Raw genomic sequence first — 17,229 nt, 5'->3', positions numbered from 1 at the left:
ACAGAATCATGGAATGGTAGAGGTTGGGAGGGAACCCTGAAGATCATTGAGTTCAACCCTCCTGCCAAAGCAGGATCACCCAGAGTAGGTTACACGGTATTGGTCTCATGCACAGTATCACTGCTTACTTCTGTGTTTGGAGTATGATGTTTGTAAGGCATAATCAAGCTATCAGTATGGCACTTCAGTACTATGCGTGATGAGGGAAGACACTGGCTTGTCATACAAAACTGTCTAATCTTAGGGCAAGCAGCAGCAGCCTAGATAGTCACCTTATTCTCTGAGGTAACTTCTGTCCCCCTTTTCCCCTAGCCCAGTCAGCTCTTTTCTCCTGGCTGACCTTCTGAACCTCATAGAAAAAAAAGAAATTTCTTCCACAGCAGCAAAGCAGGTAAGTGCCTTTCTGCTTTTACTGTACTTTGAATCTACAGTTGCTTACTCCATCTGCATAGCAATTTTACAACCACTGTGTACCAGTACATTGGTTGCTTTAACAGGAAATGACTATGCAGAGTGTTGATGAAGTATATACATTTCATATCAATGTTATATACATGCAGTGGATTAAAACACCTTGTGTGTATATATAATCTTACAGATATACCTGCATATTCATTGTTAGAAATGGGGGGGGGTGCAAGACAAACAGTAGTTTTAAGCAATGTGAACCAAAATAATTTGAATAAATCCTGCTTTGGAACAAAGCCACAGTTTGAGTCGGGTCTGAGTGAAAGGTCAGTGGGAGCAAATTCATAACTTGCAGTTAAGCTTACTAAGAGTGTCAGTTCCTTCCTACTAAGGGACAGTAAGGTCTATGTTCTCAAGCATTAGTGTAGGAAAAAGGGTGTAATTCACCTGACTGTAGTCACAAAAAGAGTTCTACCTTGGTGTTCTACCCCTGAGTCAAAGTGGAGAGATTTGGTCTTTCTTTTATCATTACTTCTTTGAGCAAGGGCTATCATGGACCTCTGAAGCAAGGACTGATTGTAAAGCTTGCTTCTCCCTCTTTTTAAGTCTTGTCTCACTTAGAACAGTCTGAAAAAACAGCTCCTGATAACTTCTATCTGAAACTGTGAGCTGCTTATGATGGGTACAGTGACTGCTATGTCTAAAGAAAAAACAGGGAATTTTTTGGTGCTAGGGAATTATCTGTCATTCACCTTAAATTGTTGCTGGCTCATTTATGTGAAATGCATTATCTTTTCAGATTAATTATTATCCTCCAGATAAGTACATGAGGTCACTGCTTCTTATAAGGTGTTCCATCAGTGCAACTCTTAATGAAGATATTTAGCTTGCAGTGAAGATACTTAACTTGCTTTGCCTACTTCCAGGCTTTTAACACTGTGAAATATACAGGGCAGGTTTCCAGCTTTCTAGGACATGTCAATTTAATCCAAATACAACTTTGGAATAGTACTGAAGTCAGTTCATTATTTTCTTTGTGACTATAAGCCAAGCGTAACTGTTGCAAATGTGGCTCTTTACCTTACTAGGAGACATTTAAACTTCCTGATCTGTTGTTTTCATTTTTGGAGATGCCTGTGGTTCTTATTAAATTGATGTTGTTGGTGGTGTGCTGTGTGCATAGCCAGCTGCATATGGCAGGCGTCATAAATAAGGATTTAAGTGCCTGACTTCAGGCATGTGCACTTGGAAATTTTGGATTGGAAAAGTAAAAGCTTCAAAACGGAGATAAAGTATTAATAGAAAAAGCATTAGAATGCAGAGTGGTTCTGTGCCTGTAGGGGTGTGGCACACCCATCAGTTTGGTGTCTGCATTTGGAAGAGAAGCTTCAAGTCTTAACTCCCAGCTTCCTTGTGGAAGTAGAGACAGGGTACTCCTCCAAGGGAGTTTCTTGCTTTGTGATATATCTGTGTGCCAGCACTTCTGACAAGTTATGAAATGTCAAGAATTTCAGAGATGCTTTTCTTGTTTAATTACCAATTCCTTGTAATGTGCATGTTGTCATCGCTGTTCTGAAATTGGACACAGAGAAACAACAGTACTGTTTGCCATCACTGAGTGATGATATCAAACTGCGGAAACCTTGCCACATTTAGAAAAGTATTTTGGTTGCCTGGATGTCAGAAAAATAACAAATGTTTATAACAATTCTCAGCAGTAGGCAGAGATACTGGATGGCCCGAGGGCAGGAAGGCTATATATATACACACCAGCAGATAAATTGCAGCACTTGAGGTGAGGGAGAATGAAGTGCAGTGATAGACACAGACCCAAAGAGAAAGGATGGAAGGGTTTGATGGGGTGAGCAGGCAGACATGCACACACATACATGCTCACTGCAGGAAGCTAACAGTTGACAGTTGAAATTTTTTAAGAGGTTCAGTGTTTGGTCTCTGCTGTATAAGGCACTAGAACACAGGCAGATAAAGGCTTTGTGCACTCATTACAAACACGCAAACTGTATGGTAGGATGCATATGCCAAAGAAAGGGTACTGTGTGCTTACGTAATTACCACTTATGAAATTACAGAGCTCATGCCCAACTTGCCATCAAATGCAGCATCCTGCTCCAGAGGTCTCCAAAGCAGTTTCAGCTGGGCACACTTGTACAAGGCAGGGGAACTCCCAGTTTTGCCAGAGTGCAGGACTGTGGGGTGACTGTGTCCTGGATCAGGGCACCTGTACAGGCATATCCTATGGCCCACCTCAAAGGAACCACTTTGACATTTACAGTGGGAGTTGCCAGTGTGGTGCTGCTCACCCAGGGCTGGAAACAGTGTGATGGGAGTATGCCCAAGATAGGGCCTCAATCCTCATCTGCAGGGCTGGCAGTGAGTACCTCTCTGGCATAAGAGAACTGCCTTTGAGTATGGCATTGTGGCAGGAGGCTGATTACTCAGACAGGTAGCACAAACTTGCCCCTGGTGCTGAGAGCCATGCTGTAGCAGCTCTGCTGGACACCCTTAAAATGCATTTGCTGGGCATCTCTAGCAGGGTATGGAGCAGAGCAGACCCCAGGTCTAGTTTGCTGCTACAGTTGCATAGGTGACCCAAATAAGAATTACTTCAGCAGACCCACTTGGCACCCCTATGGCACCCATACTTCAAAGTGGATAGCAGGGAAACAAGTGCAGTACACAAACTTAAACAGAACCATCTGCTTTGACAATTATGGCTATACCATCTGGAAGACTGGACCCAGCCTGCCCTTCACTTTTGTCAAAGGCTGAGGGACAGCTGCCAGACATGTAGGCTTCCATCAGTGGAAAAGAGAGATGCCCAGAGGATTGACTGGAGTGGTACTGCCTGCTACTTCCCTCCCACCCCTGGCAGCAAATCACTGCAGATAGGGTTTCCAGTTGGACTATTCTCAGGCACAGCAGTCAGCTGGCACATTCACCAGTTGCAAAATGTTTGATATGATGCCCGTGGCAGCCAGACATGTAAGCCCTGATTAATTTATCTTGACCGGTGGTTTGCTGCTATGTCTGTGTAGGCAGAGACCACAGAACATCATTAAAATCTAATCACGCGCAGGCAAGAATCAATAGTAGAAACTACTGAGACTTCAGTAATGGAAATGAGGCCTGAGATTCTTGCTTTGGCTCTGGAGACTTCATAATTTGATCCTCCTGTTCCGGTGAAGACAGTTTGTGTAAATGAGTTGAAATAATTTTTTTAACTGCTTTCTTTAGTTTTGTACTCCTTGCCAAGTGGAGAAGCACAGTTTTAAAAGTGCATCTTTGACAGATCTTGGCTGCATCTCTTTCTGCTTTCCTTACCTCAAAACAAGCAAGGGCTCTGATAACATTATTTCCTTACTAGCTAAGTGGAGATGCTTGTTACCAATTGAAAGGTGCATGTGACACGCAGATGTCACAGGGAAGATCTGGTGCCTTCAAGGTTTTTAATGGGTAAGTTTTTCCTCAGTGCCAGGAGACTTTTGGATAGTAATAGCAGTGAATCAGAGCTGGATCTCAAGTGTCAAGCTGTCCTGCCCCTGATCTAAGTTAGTCTGATGTGGGAGGTGCTCCTGAGTAACTCTGCCACAGTCAGCTGCAGTTGCAGATTTCCCCCCTCCGTGGCATCCTGCTTGAATACATTACCGGTCCTAACAATCACATCTGCCTTTTTCCAGGGACGTAATACAGCTTATTCATTGTGTAGCCCCTCATTTGTGCAGCACTTCATTCTCCAGGTTGTTTTGCTATGGGCTATGCTGTGTGAAGAGGACAGGAATCCTCTCTGAGTGCGCTGTACCTTCCCAGTCCTTGGAAGGCCTCAAGAATGGAAAGCTTCCTGCCTGGTCTCTCAGGGGACAGGGCTGCCTGAGGTAGCAATGGAGTGCAACAACAAAAAGACAAGTTGGTGCAGACAGGTTAAATCTCTGCTGGGTGTATTTCTTTCATTAGAGGTATTCCAGGTAGAGGGTTTTTAAATACTGCACTAGAAGGAAGATCATGTAGAAGACATCATATACTGCACTGATATATTTAGGTATAAACATCTGAAGGCTTTACTTACAGCAGTTGTCACTCTGGCTGCTTATCAGTAACTTTAATATTGCAGTGTGCCTTTAAGCCTCTTACAGGGAAAACCCAAGATGTAGCTGCCACAATACAGTCATGTGTCATTACCCTCTCTCAAGGTCTCCAGCAGAGTGATAAGATCCCATAAAAAGCTTTGAGGTACCACTGACAAACAAATCTCGTCTTGGAGGAATTCTGTCAATGCATGGTTCTTACGTATTGTGGCTACAAAATCGTTTAACAGATGGCCTTTTGCACCAGAAAACGCTTCATGCTAAAGAAAATTGCTGGGGTAGTTAATATACTATCCTGCATGCTTAATTTTTACTAAGTTGTCTTGCTGCCCTGCTAATTATTTAATATGCAGGCCAAGTGCCTGTTCTCATCTCCCCATCCCGGCCTGCTCATCCTAGGATGAGTATTTAATGCTGAAATGTTGACATAACATCCATTTCCATATTGATGCACACCAATGGTCCAAACGTACAATTACATTTTCAGCTCAGGATGGAGCACAAGCAGCTGTTTTAATAAGGGTTTTCTTGCTCTCCTCCCACAGCTCTGAAATAAGAGCAAAGGGAATACAGAAAATGACTGCCCAAGGAAATTGGTTTTTTATAAATGTTCTCTTCTCTCAAGTTTATTCCAGGGTGATAGCCTGGCTACAGCCTAGGAAAACACAGTAGCATTAACAAGTGATTATTCTGGAGGCCTGGGTTCACCCAGCATTCCAGGGCCTGGAGGTGATGCATAGGTGGGTCGGAGCTGCTGCATTCATTCAGCTCAGCACGATTTTTCTTCTGTTTTGTCATATGTATCCTCATTACAGCTTGCTGAAGAGGGCTGGTAATGGAATGAGGTACCTGGGATTGGACTTGGTACAATAGTTAGCTAATCGTCAGTTCCCAAGCAGAGCCATTGCTCATGGAAATGCATTTTCTTGCTGCTCTCAGGCAGCTCTTGTGAATAATCTGAGACAAACATAGGTACTGCTAGAGAGGAACAGCCTTGCAGGCAATGACAGTCTCTGCCGTGGTGCCCCTCTCTCCCAGGCAGGGAGTAGTGGCTCAGCACAGCAAGGTACACAGGTGGTTGTGCTCAGCAGACTTCCTGGAAGAGAGAGATGCCATCGCTGGTAGTCGGTGGCAGTTGCCAGTACTGTTGTAAGCTGCAGAGCACCGGAAGCAAACCATTGACCTGTACTCATGCAGTAAGTGCAGACGTTTTGTCTTATTTCAGGATGCAGTAAAGGAGGGAGGGCACAAGAGCCCTTTCAGCAAGGCCCAGGATGTAGTCTTGGGTTTGTTTTTATTTAGACAATCTGTTCTTGCTTTAACCAAGATCTGACTTCTTGGATCAGTAACTGAAATGTCAAATGTTGTTTACATGCAGTAAGTCAAGACACTGACTTTTACCATTTGTGGTTTTCAGGTGCTTGCAGAACTGTGGAAAGGAGAAGGGAAAAGTCCTCTTGATATTGTTAAAGAAAATAAACTCGAACTGATACAGGATCAAAGAGACCTTGAAAAGATCTGCCAGGCAGTGATTGATGGACAAGAAAATGAGGTGATTATGGTGGTGCTGGGAAGCTTGTGCACTGTGGCAGGCTGTGGCACTAAAAAGGGTGTTGAAATGCATCCGGTGTTTTTTTGTTGGCTTCCCCCCCCCTTCAGTTAGCATTTGAGCTCTAGAGCTTGTATCAGAGCATTCAAGGCTCAGCTGAGATATTAGCAGGCTTTCTGTCTCCCTTTTTTTTTGAGTATTACTAAGTGTGCTTTGGTTTGTTTTTCTTTTGAAATTGAAGCTTACACAAAATGATCAGCAGAAGAAATTACCAGTAAGGCTAATGCGCTAAGTCATTCTGAGAGACCATAAACATTTAATGCAGGAAAGTGAAACTGCAGGGCCCTGTCTATCTTCAGCTACGCTGCCTGTAACCTGACCTGGCCCCCCAGCCACATAGATCTGATTTTTATGTCATCTGTGATATTAGGGCAACATTGTTAAACTGTTTGTAAGCAGGAGATTGAACTAATGCCAGCAAGGCAGGTATTAGTTATGAAATTAGACTGTATCAGAGCTGGCAAGGCAGATATTTTACTTGCATTGGTCTCTTCACCATGTCTCTGTCTCACTCCACTGCCAAAAAGACAAGCTGGACCTGTGTAGCAGCATGACATCAGTGACTCCAGAGCTACTGTCTGCTCTGCTGCTGGGCTGTGGCAGCAGAGCAAATGCTGCAGTAGGAGAGTTTGAGGTTTGGCACTTCCCCATCTCCTTGGAAGGACATGCAGCAGCCTGCATAGCTCACTGGTCTTAAAAAGATCTGAGCTGGGAGAAAAATACCTTGTTGCTCATGAAGGAGAAGAGTGGGAAAGGATCCTAGCGGTCTAAAATCTGCTTTAGATAAAGCAGAATGTGAAAGCAAGTACTTCTATGTTCCCTGCAATGAAAATGCAAAAGCAGAAGTGAATAGGTTACTTCCATACAAACATTGTCTAAATACATTTGCCATTTGGAAAAAAAAAATTAACATCTTCTGAGAACAATACCACCCACCCCAGAGCTCACTGGGGGATGCTAACAGCTCTGCGAGAGCTTTTGATAAAGAAAATGAGCTTGCAGTAGGTCAGTGTGACCTCCATCAGGCAGACTCATTTGCAGAGCCCGATAAAAGTGCTACTGTATTTGCAGACTGGTGGAAGCACAAGTGTGGATAGAAAGAACATTAGAGTGGATTGGGAGGTACAGAAGCTGCAGGTCCATAACTGCACTCCCATTTCAATGATAATGCTTTCTCCGAGCATGCAGTTTTGCTCTGTTTTCCACTGGTTTCATCAAGTCAAATGCAGGAGAGTGGCCTCACTTCCCTACTTTTTCCAGGTCATCTTTCACCAAGGGAAAAGCTGCCTTGAAGGCCTGTAATTCAAATTTTTAAATTGCTGTGAGAAAATAGCATGTGCTGAGTACTTGACAGGGAGAGTGTGAAAAAAAATGCATTGCCGTGCTTTTTGATAGTAACTTCCTTTCAAATGAACTTACAAACAGTTGCTCAAGCCAACATTGAGTACCACTGAGTATCATGAAAGTGCAGTATCTGGATTGCATTGCACTTTGCCTCATACAGGTAACATCTAGCTGATCAGGAGTAACCAATCCTTTCCCTACTGTGACATTACAATATCTGAAGTATCTGTCACAACTAGCAGTTTTTGCCTTTGTGCTTGGTGTTGGCATAGTGGGGATGTTTGCAGTCCTTCTCTTAATAACCGTAAAGATGAAAGCCTGTTTAATAGAAGCAATTGTGTTTTGCCCGGTAACTCTTGACAACACAGAGAACATCATCTGTGCCACACAACATGAAGGACAGATGCTTGTCTTTCAGCAGTAGCATCACCTTCAGGAATGCCTGAAAGTGAAATTTCCAATGCTTTTTTTCAGTGTGTCTACTTAGCTTTCAAGTATGCTGTTTTGCAGGTGATCATGCATCAAACATTAGCTGTCCGGTAAGAGGTTCTATTTTTGATCAGTTAATTAAGTGCTGTGTTACAAAGGATTGTTCACTTCAAGGAAATAACGTGCTATTACACAAACACCTATGTCTGCACTCAGAAGACCTCACCAATGTTAGCAAATAGATTGTGATTCCACGCCAAGTACTTAACAGAACTGAACAGTGTATTGAGTAAAAAGGTAGATCCCCTTACCAAAAAGAAGCCAGTCTCACTTTTCTGGCTTTTTTTTCTAGGAAGTCACTATTGAAGTTGCAGACACACATACAAGCCAGAAGTGTTTTCTGATTTTTCAATAAGGAGATGTTTCCATTAGTTGTGAGGCCCTGCTGCTGTAGGGACTTGCTGTTGTCTCATGGGAGTGGAGCAGGAGCTTATTGCAAAGCTAAAGTCAGTTTTTATAAATAACAGCTTAGCCCAAAATAATGTCTTCTACCACAGTGGTTCAAAAATATTCATACCTTAGCTGTGAATGAGGAGTGGAAATGTCCAGGTTTACTGTAACAGTGTCATCTGTTGGGTTTTTGTTTGTTTTTCTTCAAAGGTTATGGCAATAAAAGCAGGAAATCTGAAAGTTCTAAATAAGTTAATTGGCCTGGTACAAAGAGAAACACAAGGGCGATCCAATCCTGTCCTGGTGAAGCAGCTGCTAGAGAAGAAACTGTCAGAGTAGCCACAAGAGAAAACCACCCAAGTATCTATAGAAGATGTGTGCTCTGGTCTCTCTGGTTCACTGCGAAGGAACTTTGGTGCCTCCTCTTGCAGCATCAGGATTATTGCTTATACTTCACACAGCATTAAGTCCTAGCCCTCTCTGGATGATGCATCACCCAAAGGCAGATGAGGAAGAAAATAGCAGGAGATAATACAATCACTTGCATCTCCCTCGGTGTGGTGTTTGGAAATGTGATTTCCACACAGCCCTGGGAAAGAGGTTCCCAGGAGTGCCTGTGAGTATGCAGAGAGCTGAAGCGCTGTTGGTTGGTTCTGTAATAAAGCAAGTGTAAACTCAGCTTTCCTGGATGCTCTTTTGTCAGAGGGGAACATTCACAGATCGCGACTGCAAAATTTGCTGGTGTACTCTTAACACCTCACTGCAATTAGTGTAAGCACACTAGTAACAATGACTGAAGCACCTCGCAGTAATTAAGACCACTCTGTGTGCTTCCATGCCTAGCAGAAAGTCATAGCTATCATTCTTGTTTCTGAGGGATGGAGAAAGGATGAAGTTGCTAGCTATTGAAGTGCATGCCTGAGGCTACTGCCACAAACAATGGCATCAAACTGCTCGCTTTCTCCTCTTTACATGCCTAAACATCTACTGTGCCTGCTCACAGCTCTTTCAGCTCTGAAGGCTGCCTAACCCTATACCTGAACCCTCCTGAGGCTCACATCCCACTGGGGCCTGTGAGAGTCAGCAGAGCAGCTGTGCTTCTGCCAGCCCAGCACAACCACAGGGGAACAAGCAGTGCCTTTCTCTTGCACAGTAGCTCTGGAAGGGGAACGGTTTTTTCCAGGTTGGTTTTCAATCTGCTGGCAAGAACTTTTCCCTGCCTTGCAAATGCTCTGAGTGCAGGGCTGCACTCTGCACTGGCAAGTGGCTTTCTGCTGTCAGCTGGAACTGTACCACCTTGTGAAAGAACTGAACAGGCAGTTGGCTAACCAAAACCGAGCAGGATGCATCTGCATTCCAGGACTGCTTGGCTACTATGGAGTATTTTACACTCTTGTTAAATACTTGCCCTGTTTTACATCCTGGTTTTAAGTAGCCCCTGAAATCCAGTGTCCTCGTGTCAACTTCCCAGTCTCGGCCCACTTTAGCTGATCAAACCATTAGCAAGAAACTCAGCTAGATGCAGCCTATCAAGTTTACATTTATGAGGGAATGAAATCCCACTTAGTACCAGGGGTTTGAAGTTCTTAAATCCCTTCTGGAGGCTGCTAAACCATACATTTTAAAGATTGCATTTATCTCAAGACGTGAGAGATATTTCTCGAGAACTGTTCTTAAAGGGGTGTCTGCAGGGCAGATACTGTCACAGGATAGTAGCAGATGCAGCCCCAGGGCTTCAGTCACCTTTTGCAAACAGTGTTTGCAATACTAGCTCAAACTATGTTGACTGCAATTCAATCTCAAAAGTAGTAGTGCTAATGTATGTCTTGAGGAGTACTTTACTAACCGGCTCAAGGTTCAAGTGTAAACCCTTAATTGGAAAGAAAAAAAGCCCCATGCTTTTCAAATACATTTAATGAATACAATGTTACAGCCATTATTCACATAAATAGAACTTTGCAATTCAGAATTCATCCAGCTGGCAAATAGCAGTAACATGGTAGCAATCAGAATCTCTGACCCTTCAAAAAAAAAACCTCACCCAAACCTTGAAAACCTCTCCAAAACCCCAAGTCACCACACCCCTCCTCAGGATAACCTGACCTTCACACAGAGACTCCTACTGTTGTTTTTCGTATCATGAGCAAAAAGTACCATTTTTACTTACAGTGGTGAGTTTCCAGGTAAGTGTGCAGTCAAAGGTTTCTATTACACAGCAAACTTTAAATTTTAGAATTCTGTTTGTTCTTGTTTGCCATGGCAGCAAGAAGCGAAAAGGCACAAGGACGTCTGCATGAAATCTTGAATCTTAATGTAAAGCTACTCCCTCAGATTAGAAAAACACAGTTGTTTCCAAAAGGTGGTTCTCTAAGGTTAATGCTTTTCCTTGCACAGCTTGCTGCTGCTGTGCTGAGTTTCCTCTCTGCTGTAGCAAGTGCCTCTTAAAAAAACAGCAAAACACCAAGGGTTTTGGAAGAGTAATAATTAAGCTGTATTTAAAAGAAGGCAGGATCTCCACTCCTGCAGTGCAGCATAGCTACTGCAGGTAAATGTCACTTTAATGGCTGCTTGTTCTTAGCCACTCTCTTCCTTCTTAATTACACTTAGATAATAAGGTACCAAACCTTAAAAGTCATGAGCCAAGTTCTATCTGACTGCAGTGTTGGGTCTTTAAACAGATAGGGGAAGAGCAACTGATATCCTTTACCTTGACTTGTGCAAAGCACAGGACACTGTCCTACACAATATCCTGGTCTCTAAATTGAAGAGACATGGATTCAATGGATGGATCACTTAGTGGGCAAGGAACTTGCCTGGTTGCAAAGGGTTGCAGTCAAGGGCTCCATATCCAGGTGAAGACCAGTGACAAGTCATGTTCCTCAGGGGTCAATATTGGGACCAAGGCTGTTTATCATCTGTGTCAGCCACACAAACAGTAGTGTTAAGTGCACTCAGCAAACTTGCCAGTGCCACCAAGCTGAGTGATGCAGTCGGTGCAGTGGAGGGAAGAGAAGTCAGCCAGAGAGATCGTGGCAGCCTTCAGAGGTGGGCCCATGCAAACTTTTAAATAGTCCCTTGTTTAGGAGCATTGCAAGAGCATGGATAAGATGGGGGTAGTGGCTTTGAACTGAAAGGGAGTGGATTTAAATGAGCTAAAAACAAGAAATGCTTTACTCTGAGGATGGTGAAGCACTGGAACAGCTTGTCCAGAGAAGCTGTGGATGCCCCCTCCTTGGAGAGAGGAGAGCACAGAGAAGGTATCCCTACCCATGATAGGAGGGGGCAGAACTAGATGTTCATTAAGGTCCCTTCCAACCCCCCATCATCATATGATTTTATGATTTACCATAGACCTCAATCTATTTTCCCCACTACCTGCCAGACACAATGGATAACAAGAAAGATTAAAAAGGCATCCTTGTAATATTCTTTGCCTTCCAGGGAAGGGAAGGAGCAGCAGCTGTAGTCTATAAATTTTGCACTATATTATGAAACAGTCACTTCTAAAATTTTTAAAGAAGCCTTTTGCAGACGCACACGAAATGTAAATTTCTTTCTGATAGAAAAAAGTGGTTTCAGTGAAATGAGATCAAGATGATGAATGTTTCTAACATTTGTGGAGATACCAGAACCAACTTCAAAGCAGGGGTAGCTGGCAGGGATAGGAGCTAGCACTGAGAAGGCTCAGCAGGACCAGCTAACGTTGCTCCCAATATGGCAGCCTGCATTAAGGGGCTCATCAGTTACCTTACACCACGACAGATCCTTTTTTGCCTGCCAAGGGCCTGATACAGCAGCATAATCACAACCACCACCCTCCCCGTGTCCTAAATGGAGCTGAAAGCAAACACTAAATACCTCACAAGTGAGCTTTGCACTGGGCAAAAAGCTGTGGTTTGTATTTGCATAGCAGTGGTGGATGGAGAGCACAAAGGGATGGGATCAACAACCCCATGGAATTTTGTATCTGCTCTTGTAAGGACAAATGCCACAGGACAGGTGGGTCTGCAAGATAGAAGGCAGAGACCGACTAGGAAGTGTTCCATGTCAGAATATTTTGCACACCAGGAGGCTGTTCTGAGTGTGGTTGTGTTGTAGGCTAGGAACTCTGAAATTAAGATTGAGGTTTTGACCCCAACTTTCAAATCTTACTTAGCTACAACAGTGCTCCCTGGTCTCCTGATTGCAGATGCCATCTGTGCAACAGCATTAGGCGGGGTGAATTAAGGACAGTTTTGTGCAGATTTTCAGCAGTAACCATCCACAAACAGAGGGCCAAGGAAAATGCTCACGAATCAAAAGCTGACACCAGATGCTGTCATGACAATCTTATCTACCCGTTGCTGAAGTCCTTTAGGAGGTCACTCTGGAGGGGGAGAAATGATACTTAGTGTCCTGTAGAGATGAAGTATCCCATATCTGAGGTTGCAAGAGAGAAGAAACTTGTCTAAAAAGATGCTGGCAATGCTGAAGTAGTGAATAAAGAATTTCTAGTGCTCAGCCTGTGCTGCTGAGTTTAATGTTAACTGTGTTAAAAATAGAACATATATGATAGGAACCTGAACTAAGAAAGTTACAGCTAGAGTATTTGCACTGCCATTACTCTGGGGCCCCTTTCCACTCCACGGTGTCAATGTACTATAATGTTCCCTGGGCACTAGTCTACCTACACACTTTCACAACCACTGACCTCAGCAGCACCTTCTCAGTGACTTACAGCCTTGTATGTAAGCTCAACACGTAAAGCATTTGTTTTTTTCATGTTAGAAGAAAAAAACCAAATCAACTGAGTTTTTGCTCAGCCTCTCTTCCCAAATGGCAAGACGATGGAATAGCAGGCTGCAGAGCTTTCTGCCCTTGTTGCCTGCATCTTTGCTGCAGTGCTGTCTGCAAAGACTCCAAAGTTGCTGCCACAGCCATGTAAAACCAAGTTACCGCAGCTGGGAGGTCCAGATTTATTGACCCAAATACCTAGAAGCTTGCCTGTTGTTGAATGCAAGTCGTTCTCTATTCCCCAAGCTGCAAACTTCCAGGTAATATACAGAGAGGACAGCAATAAAATAGAAATTCCTAAGCTGTCAGAAAAGGCTGTGCCTTTTTCTGCCCACTGCGATGCCAAATTTAAACTCCACATAGGAGAGTTCCTGAGCCAAACCAGATCAGTAATTAGGAATGACTGCAGCAGAAACACAAAACATCAGGAATGTACTTTCTCTTCTGACTGTACTCCATCACACACCCCACGTGCAGCCACACAGCATTTTAGCCGTTAAAGCAAACATACAGAAATGCTCAGGTACTACCATAAGGCAACAAAGATGCAAAAAAGAAGGTAGAGTTCAATGAGCCACACAGCTGTGCATGGTCCTAATGAGTACTGAATGAGGCTTCCCTCTAGAACTATCCTAGTCTCAATGGCATTAAGGTCTTTGGTAGGGTATATAGCATTTCACACTTGCCTGCAGCATTTGGTGGCAAATTTTACATATTGATGGAGAAGAACCCTGAATTTTGCTGTTCCTCCCTCCTTTATCTGTGTGTGAGGTCCAACTCATGACACTGCAAATTACTCCATCTCACTTGCTAGCTTTTCTCCCATTGCAGGCTTTGGAGAAAGACCTAAAGTTGGATTCAGTACTTAGAGCTGCAAAGGATGTAGTACCATGAGCCAATGCTAACAAGTGCTTGAAGGCCAGCAGTTTTATTCTAGGGAGTGCTCCCTCCATGCACAGGCATTTTGTGAAAGGACAAAACATAAATTCTCCTGACATACAGTAACACCAGCCACAGCTTTCATTATCTAAAACATTTACACCCACTAAGCAGGCATAATGCTCGGAAAGTTATCTTTTACCTTCTCATTTCTAAAGCTCGAGAGGCCACATTTTCAAGCTGCTCTTAGAAGCTGTTAGGTTTTTCACAACAAAGCTCAAAAATAGATGTTGTGACTGTGGAGTTTTATGACAGATGCTGGTCAGAGTTGCCAGCATCGAGCTGCACTTGGACACTGAGAGCCACCTCAAGAGACACAAGTTCTTGGCTCAAGCTGCAGCAAGGGATACCAAGACCCACAGCTGCTCGCTCTCCTTTTGAGGACAAGATGGCATTTTGTCTGAGCTATGGCCAAACCAACACAACAGCACTGAGCTGGACATATAATTTGGCTCAGCCACGTTATTTTTTGGTCTAAATCCAAGCTAGTTATTTTTTTGAAGTAGACTGCAATAAAAGACAGCGGCTGTGAAATTGGCTTTGTCAGAGATGTAAGCTTGCAGGTATTTAGCCCACAATACAGAACTGCATGTGGGCAGGCTGCTGAAGCACCAGAGAAAGTTACTTGGCTGAGAAATGCAGCCTTTGCACAAAAGTTCCATCAGGGCTTTTAGCCCAGAGACTTCAGTCTTAATTTAATCCAGCTGCCACACAAGAACCATTACAATCAATGAACAAAAAAAAGATTTGCACACTCAGCAACAAAGCACCACTCTAAGTACCTACATATTTGAGAATCCAAGTAATGCTCCTATTCATAAATAAGAGGCTTCCAACTGAGCCTATAACAAATGAAGTATGTTTATGCTGGACCACAACGTGTTTAGAAAAGCTGAGGGCCCCTAAAACATGAAGTAGGTTTAGTCAGAGCTGGCCTTTCACCATCAGCAAGCAAAGTCACTGAAATAGTATTGCATTCTGTGGTTGGCTGTGGTGGGACAGCTGGCACCACCACCACCACATTGTCTGAATTCCTTTTTATGCAAGCTTGACACTACCTTCACAAGGAGTAATTTTTACCCCTTTCACAGTTCTGGCCCAGAACACTGCATAGCAATGCTAGCCGCTTGCATAGTTACCATAGGATGCTGTCATATTCATTTCTCAAGATTGCTATCAGTTTTTATTTCCTGGTCCCTGGTAAATCAGAGCACCCATGCAAATTCTTACCACGTTTCACACAGAGGTGAGTGCCCCCTGCTAATCCGCAGTGCTATACCTTTGGTTTGCTCATTACCATCAGCAGCCTGAGTACCTTGTACCTGCCGCTTCTGCTGGTAATACTCAAAAGGTGCAAGGAAGAACACACTGTAATTATCTATATCGGATCTGAACACAACCAGCAATGTTACTGTACTGTGCCAGAGCTATCCAAGTTAAAAAAAAAAAAAAAAAAGGAAAATCCCAGTATTCTACTCATAACCACAGATGCACTTCAAATGTTACAAATATAATGGGAGCTGTCATAAAAACTGCAGGCATGACACAGCAATTCCAGTAAATACAGCACAGAAAATCGCTTATTAAATCAAGCTGCCCTCAAACAGGAGCTGTGGCTACACATTGAAGCAGTACAATGACATAATTTAACTGCACCAAATTGCACCACTCCCCTCCTTTTATTCACAAACCTGATCTTATAAAGCTTCTTAGATGAGCTAAAAAAAAAACCTTCCTGAAGCATGAAACCTTCTGTGAGGCATAAGCAGAGTGCACAAAAGGGTAGTGAATGCGTACATACTGTGCTAGATGGTAAATTCTCTTGGTAAACAGAACTTAACCTCTTGAACTTAAATCCCTGGAGTCTGCAAGATGCAATAAGTTTGTTTTTCTATGAAGGAGTGAACAGACCACTTAGGCATTGTGCCCAGGCCAATAATCAATTAGAAGGGTGTCAGAAGCACTGTTCAGGCTTAATATCTACCCATCTTGCTGTTCCCAAGCACAGCCCTCAATTTTCCAGATCCACCCTAGTCACACCCTGGCTTCTCCCATTCTGGCAAACTTTCTGATCTTACTAGAAAGACTAAATTGCATCTGACATGCAAATGCACCAAGCAGGTATGACAGCATGACACTACTGAATTCAGGCTTTTTACAGTGACAAACCTCAGTGAATGAGGAAATGAGAATTTTATGAATTGGATGCTCTAAAGGATGGATCTGGAGGTGCCAGTGAGTGGGACAAGTCCACACCTGCTACTAGGAATTTTCTCTTCTCCATGGAATTCACCTGAGAACTAAAGCTTTCATTTCTGTTCTTCCAGACCAATGTCAGAAATTACCATGCCAGAAATGGCAGTGCAACTTTCACATCCAAAACTGAAACAAGACAACTTGATCTCATTTGAAATTCCTTGTTTTTCATCAGGGCACACATGGAAAACATCAAATTTAAGAAAAATGCCCAGAATACAGTGCTAAGAAGGCAGTATGAAGGGCCAACAGCACAATACACAAATTGCAACATGTCTAAAGATCAGCATGTGTGAAGGGTGATGCTGTTCTGAATGAGAGCTGCTGTGCACATTAGCCCAGTTAATACGAACCCTTGTGTGTGCTTAGACTAACCCACAGGGCATCCAAAAATGGTGAAAGGTAAAAAAGAATAACTACAACTGTTTCAAGACTAAGTGCTCAGTTTATAGGTAGGTTGCAAAAATCAAAATGAAACATGGCAGATAGAAATTGATGGAAAGATTCCTTGCTGCAGCAGAACATCTTAAAACCATGCTCAAAGGCTACATCATTGCAAAAGTGGCATTCACAGTTTGAAACCTCTAGTAGGAGACTGGAAGTTAACTTTGGTATCACTGAGCAACCACCTGCAGGTTTTGGAATAGATCTGCCAACTCCAAGATACTTCATACGTGACTGATGCTGAGACAATGTGCTGAAGACTGGCTGCTCTAGTCACATACACAAGTGAGTGTGGGGAAATCCAAACCATAGAACTTCCTCACTCTAAGAAAGAGCAGCACAACTCTGTGCCCTCCAGGGTCCTCCAGGCTGAAGCACAGCTTAGACCATGGGCACATGTTTTTTTTCGGAGAAAGGTGCATAATTGGTGAGAAGGGGGATGACACATGACCTAACTGGAGGGAAGAAGCCTAT

The 17,229-nt window shown here is 43.4% G+C and overlaps 2 protein-coding genes across 6 annotated transcripts in view; one reads left to right on the top strand and one right to left on the bottom strand.

Annotated features, from left to right (window-relative positions):
* The window catches only part of GATB (glutamyl-tRNA amidotransferase subunit B), a 38,171-nt gene extending 29,150 nt beyond the window's left edge, over positions 1-9,021 (top strand). For 4 of the 5 annotated variants that reach the window (XM_064148652.1, XM_064148651.1, XM_064148654.1 and 1 more), the window contains 3 exons: positions 313-391; positions 5,929-6,063; positions 8,554-9,021. In XM_064148652.1, coding sequence (XP_064004722.1) covers positions 313-391; positions 5,929-6,063; positions 8,554-8,682 — 343 coding nt within the window. In that variant the 3' untranslated portion in view covers positions 8,683-9,021. Of the gene's footprint in view, positions 1-312; positions 392-5,136; positions 5,252-5,928; positions 6,064-8,553 lie in introns of those variants that run through there. The other variant, XR_010303348.1, reaches the window with a different exon arrangement.
* Positions 9,022-10,239: 1,218 nt separating this feature from the next.
* FHIP1A (FHF complex subunit HOOK interacting protein 1A) overlaps positions 10,240-17,229 on the bottom strand; it is a 99,678-nt gene continuing 92,688 nt past the window's right edge. Inside the window, exon 15 of the mRNA XM_064148650.1 lies at positions 10,240-12,709. Within this exon, the coding sequence (XP_064004720.1) occupies positions 12,705-12,709 (5 nt within the window). The 3' untranslated portion in view covers positions 10,240-12,704. The remainder of the gene's footprint in view (positions 12,710-17,229) is intronic.

Source organism: Pogoniulus pusillus, chromosome 9 (assembly GCF_015220805.1).
Source record: "Pogoniulus pusillus isolate bPogPus1 chromosome 9, bPogPus1.pri, whole genome shotgun sequence".
Lineage (NCBI taxonomy): Eukaryota > Metazoa > Chordata > Aves > Piciformes > Lybiidae > Pogoniulus > Pogoniulus pusillus.
The sequence above is the reverse complement of the archived record's forward strand: the minus strand, read 5'-3'. Positions and strand labels throughout refer to the sequence as shown.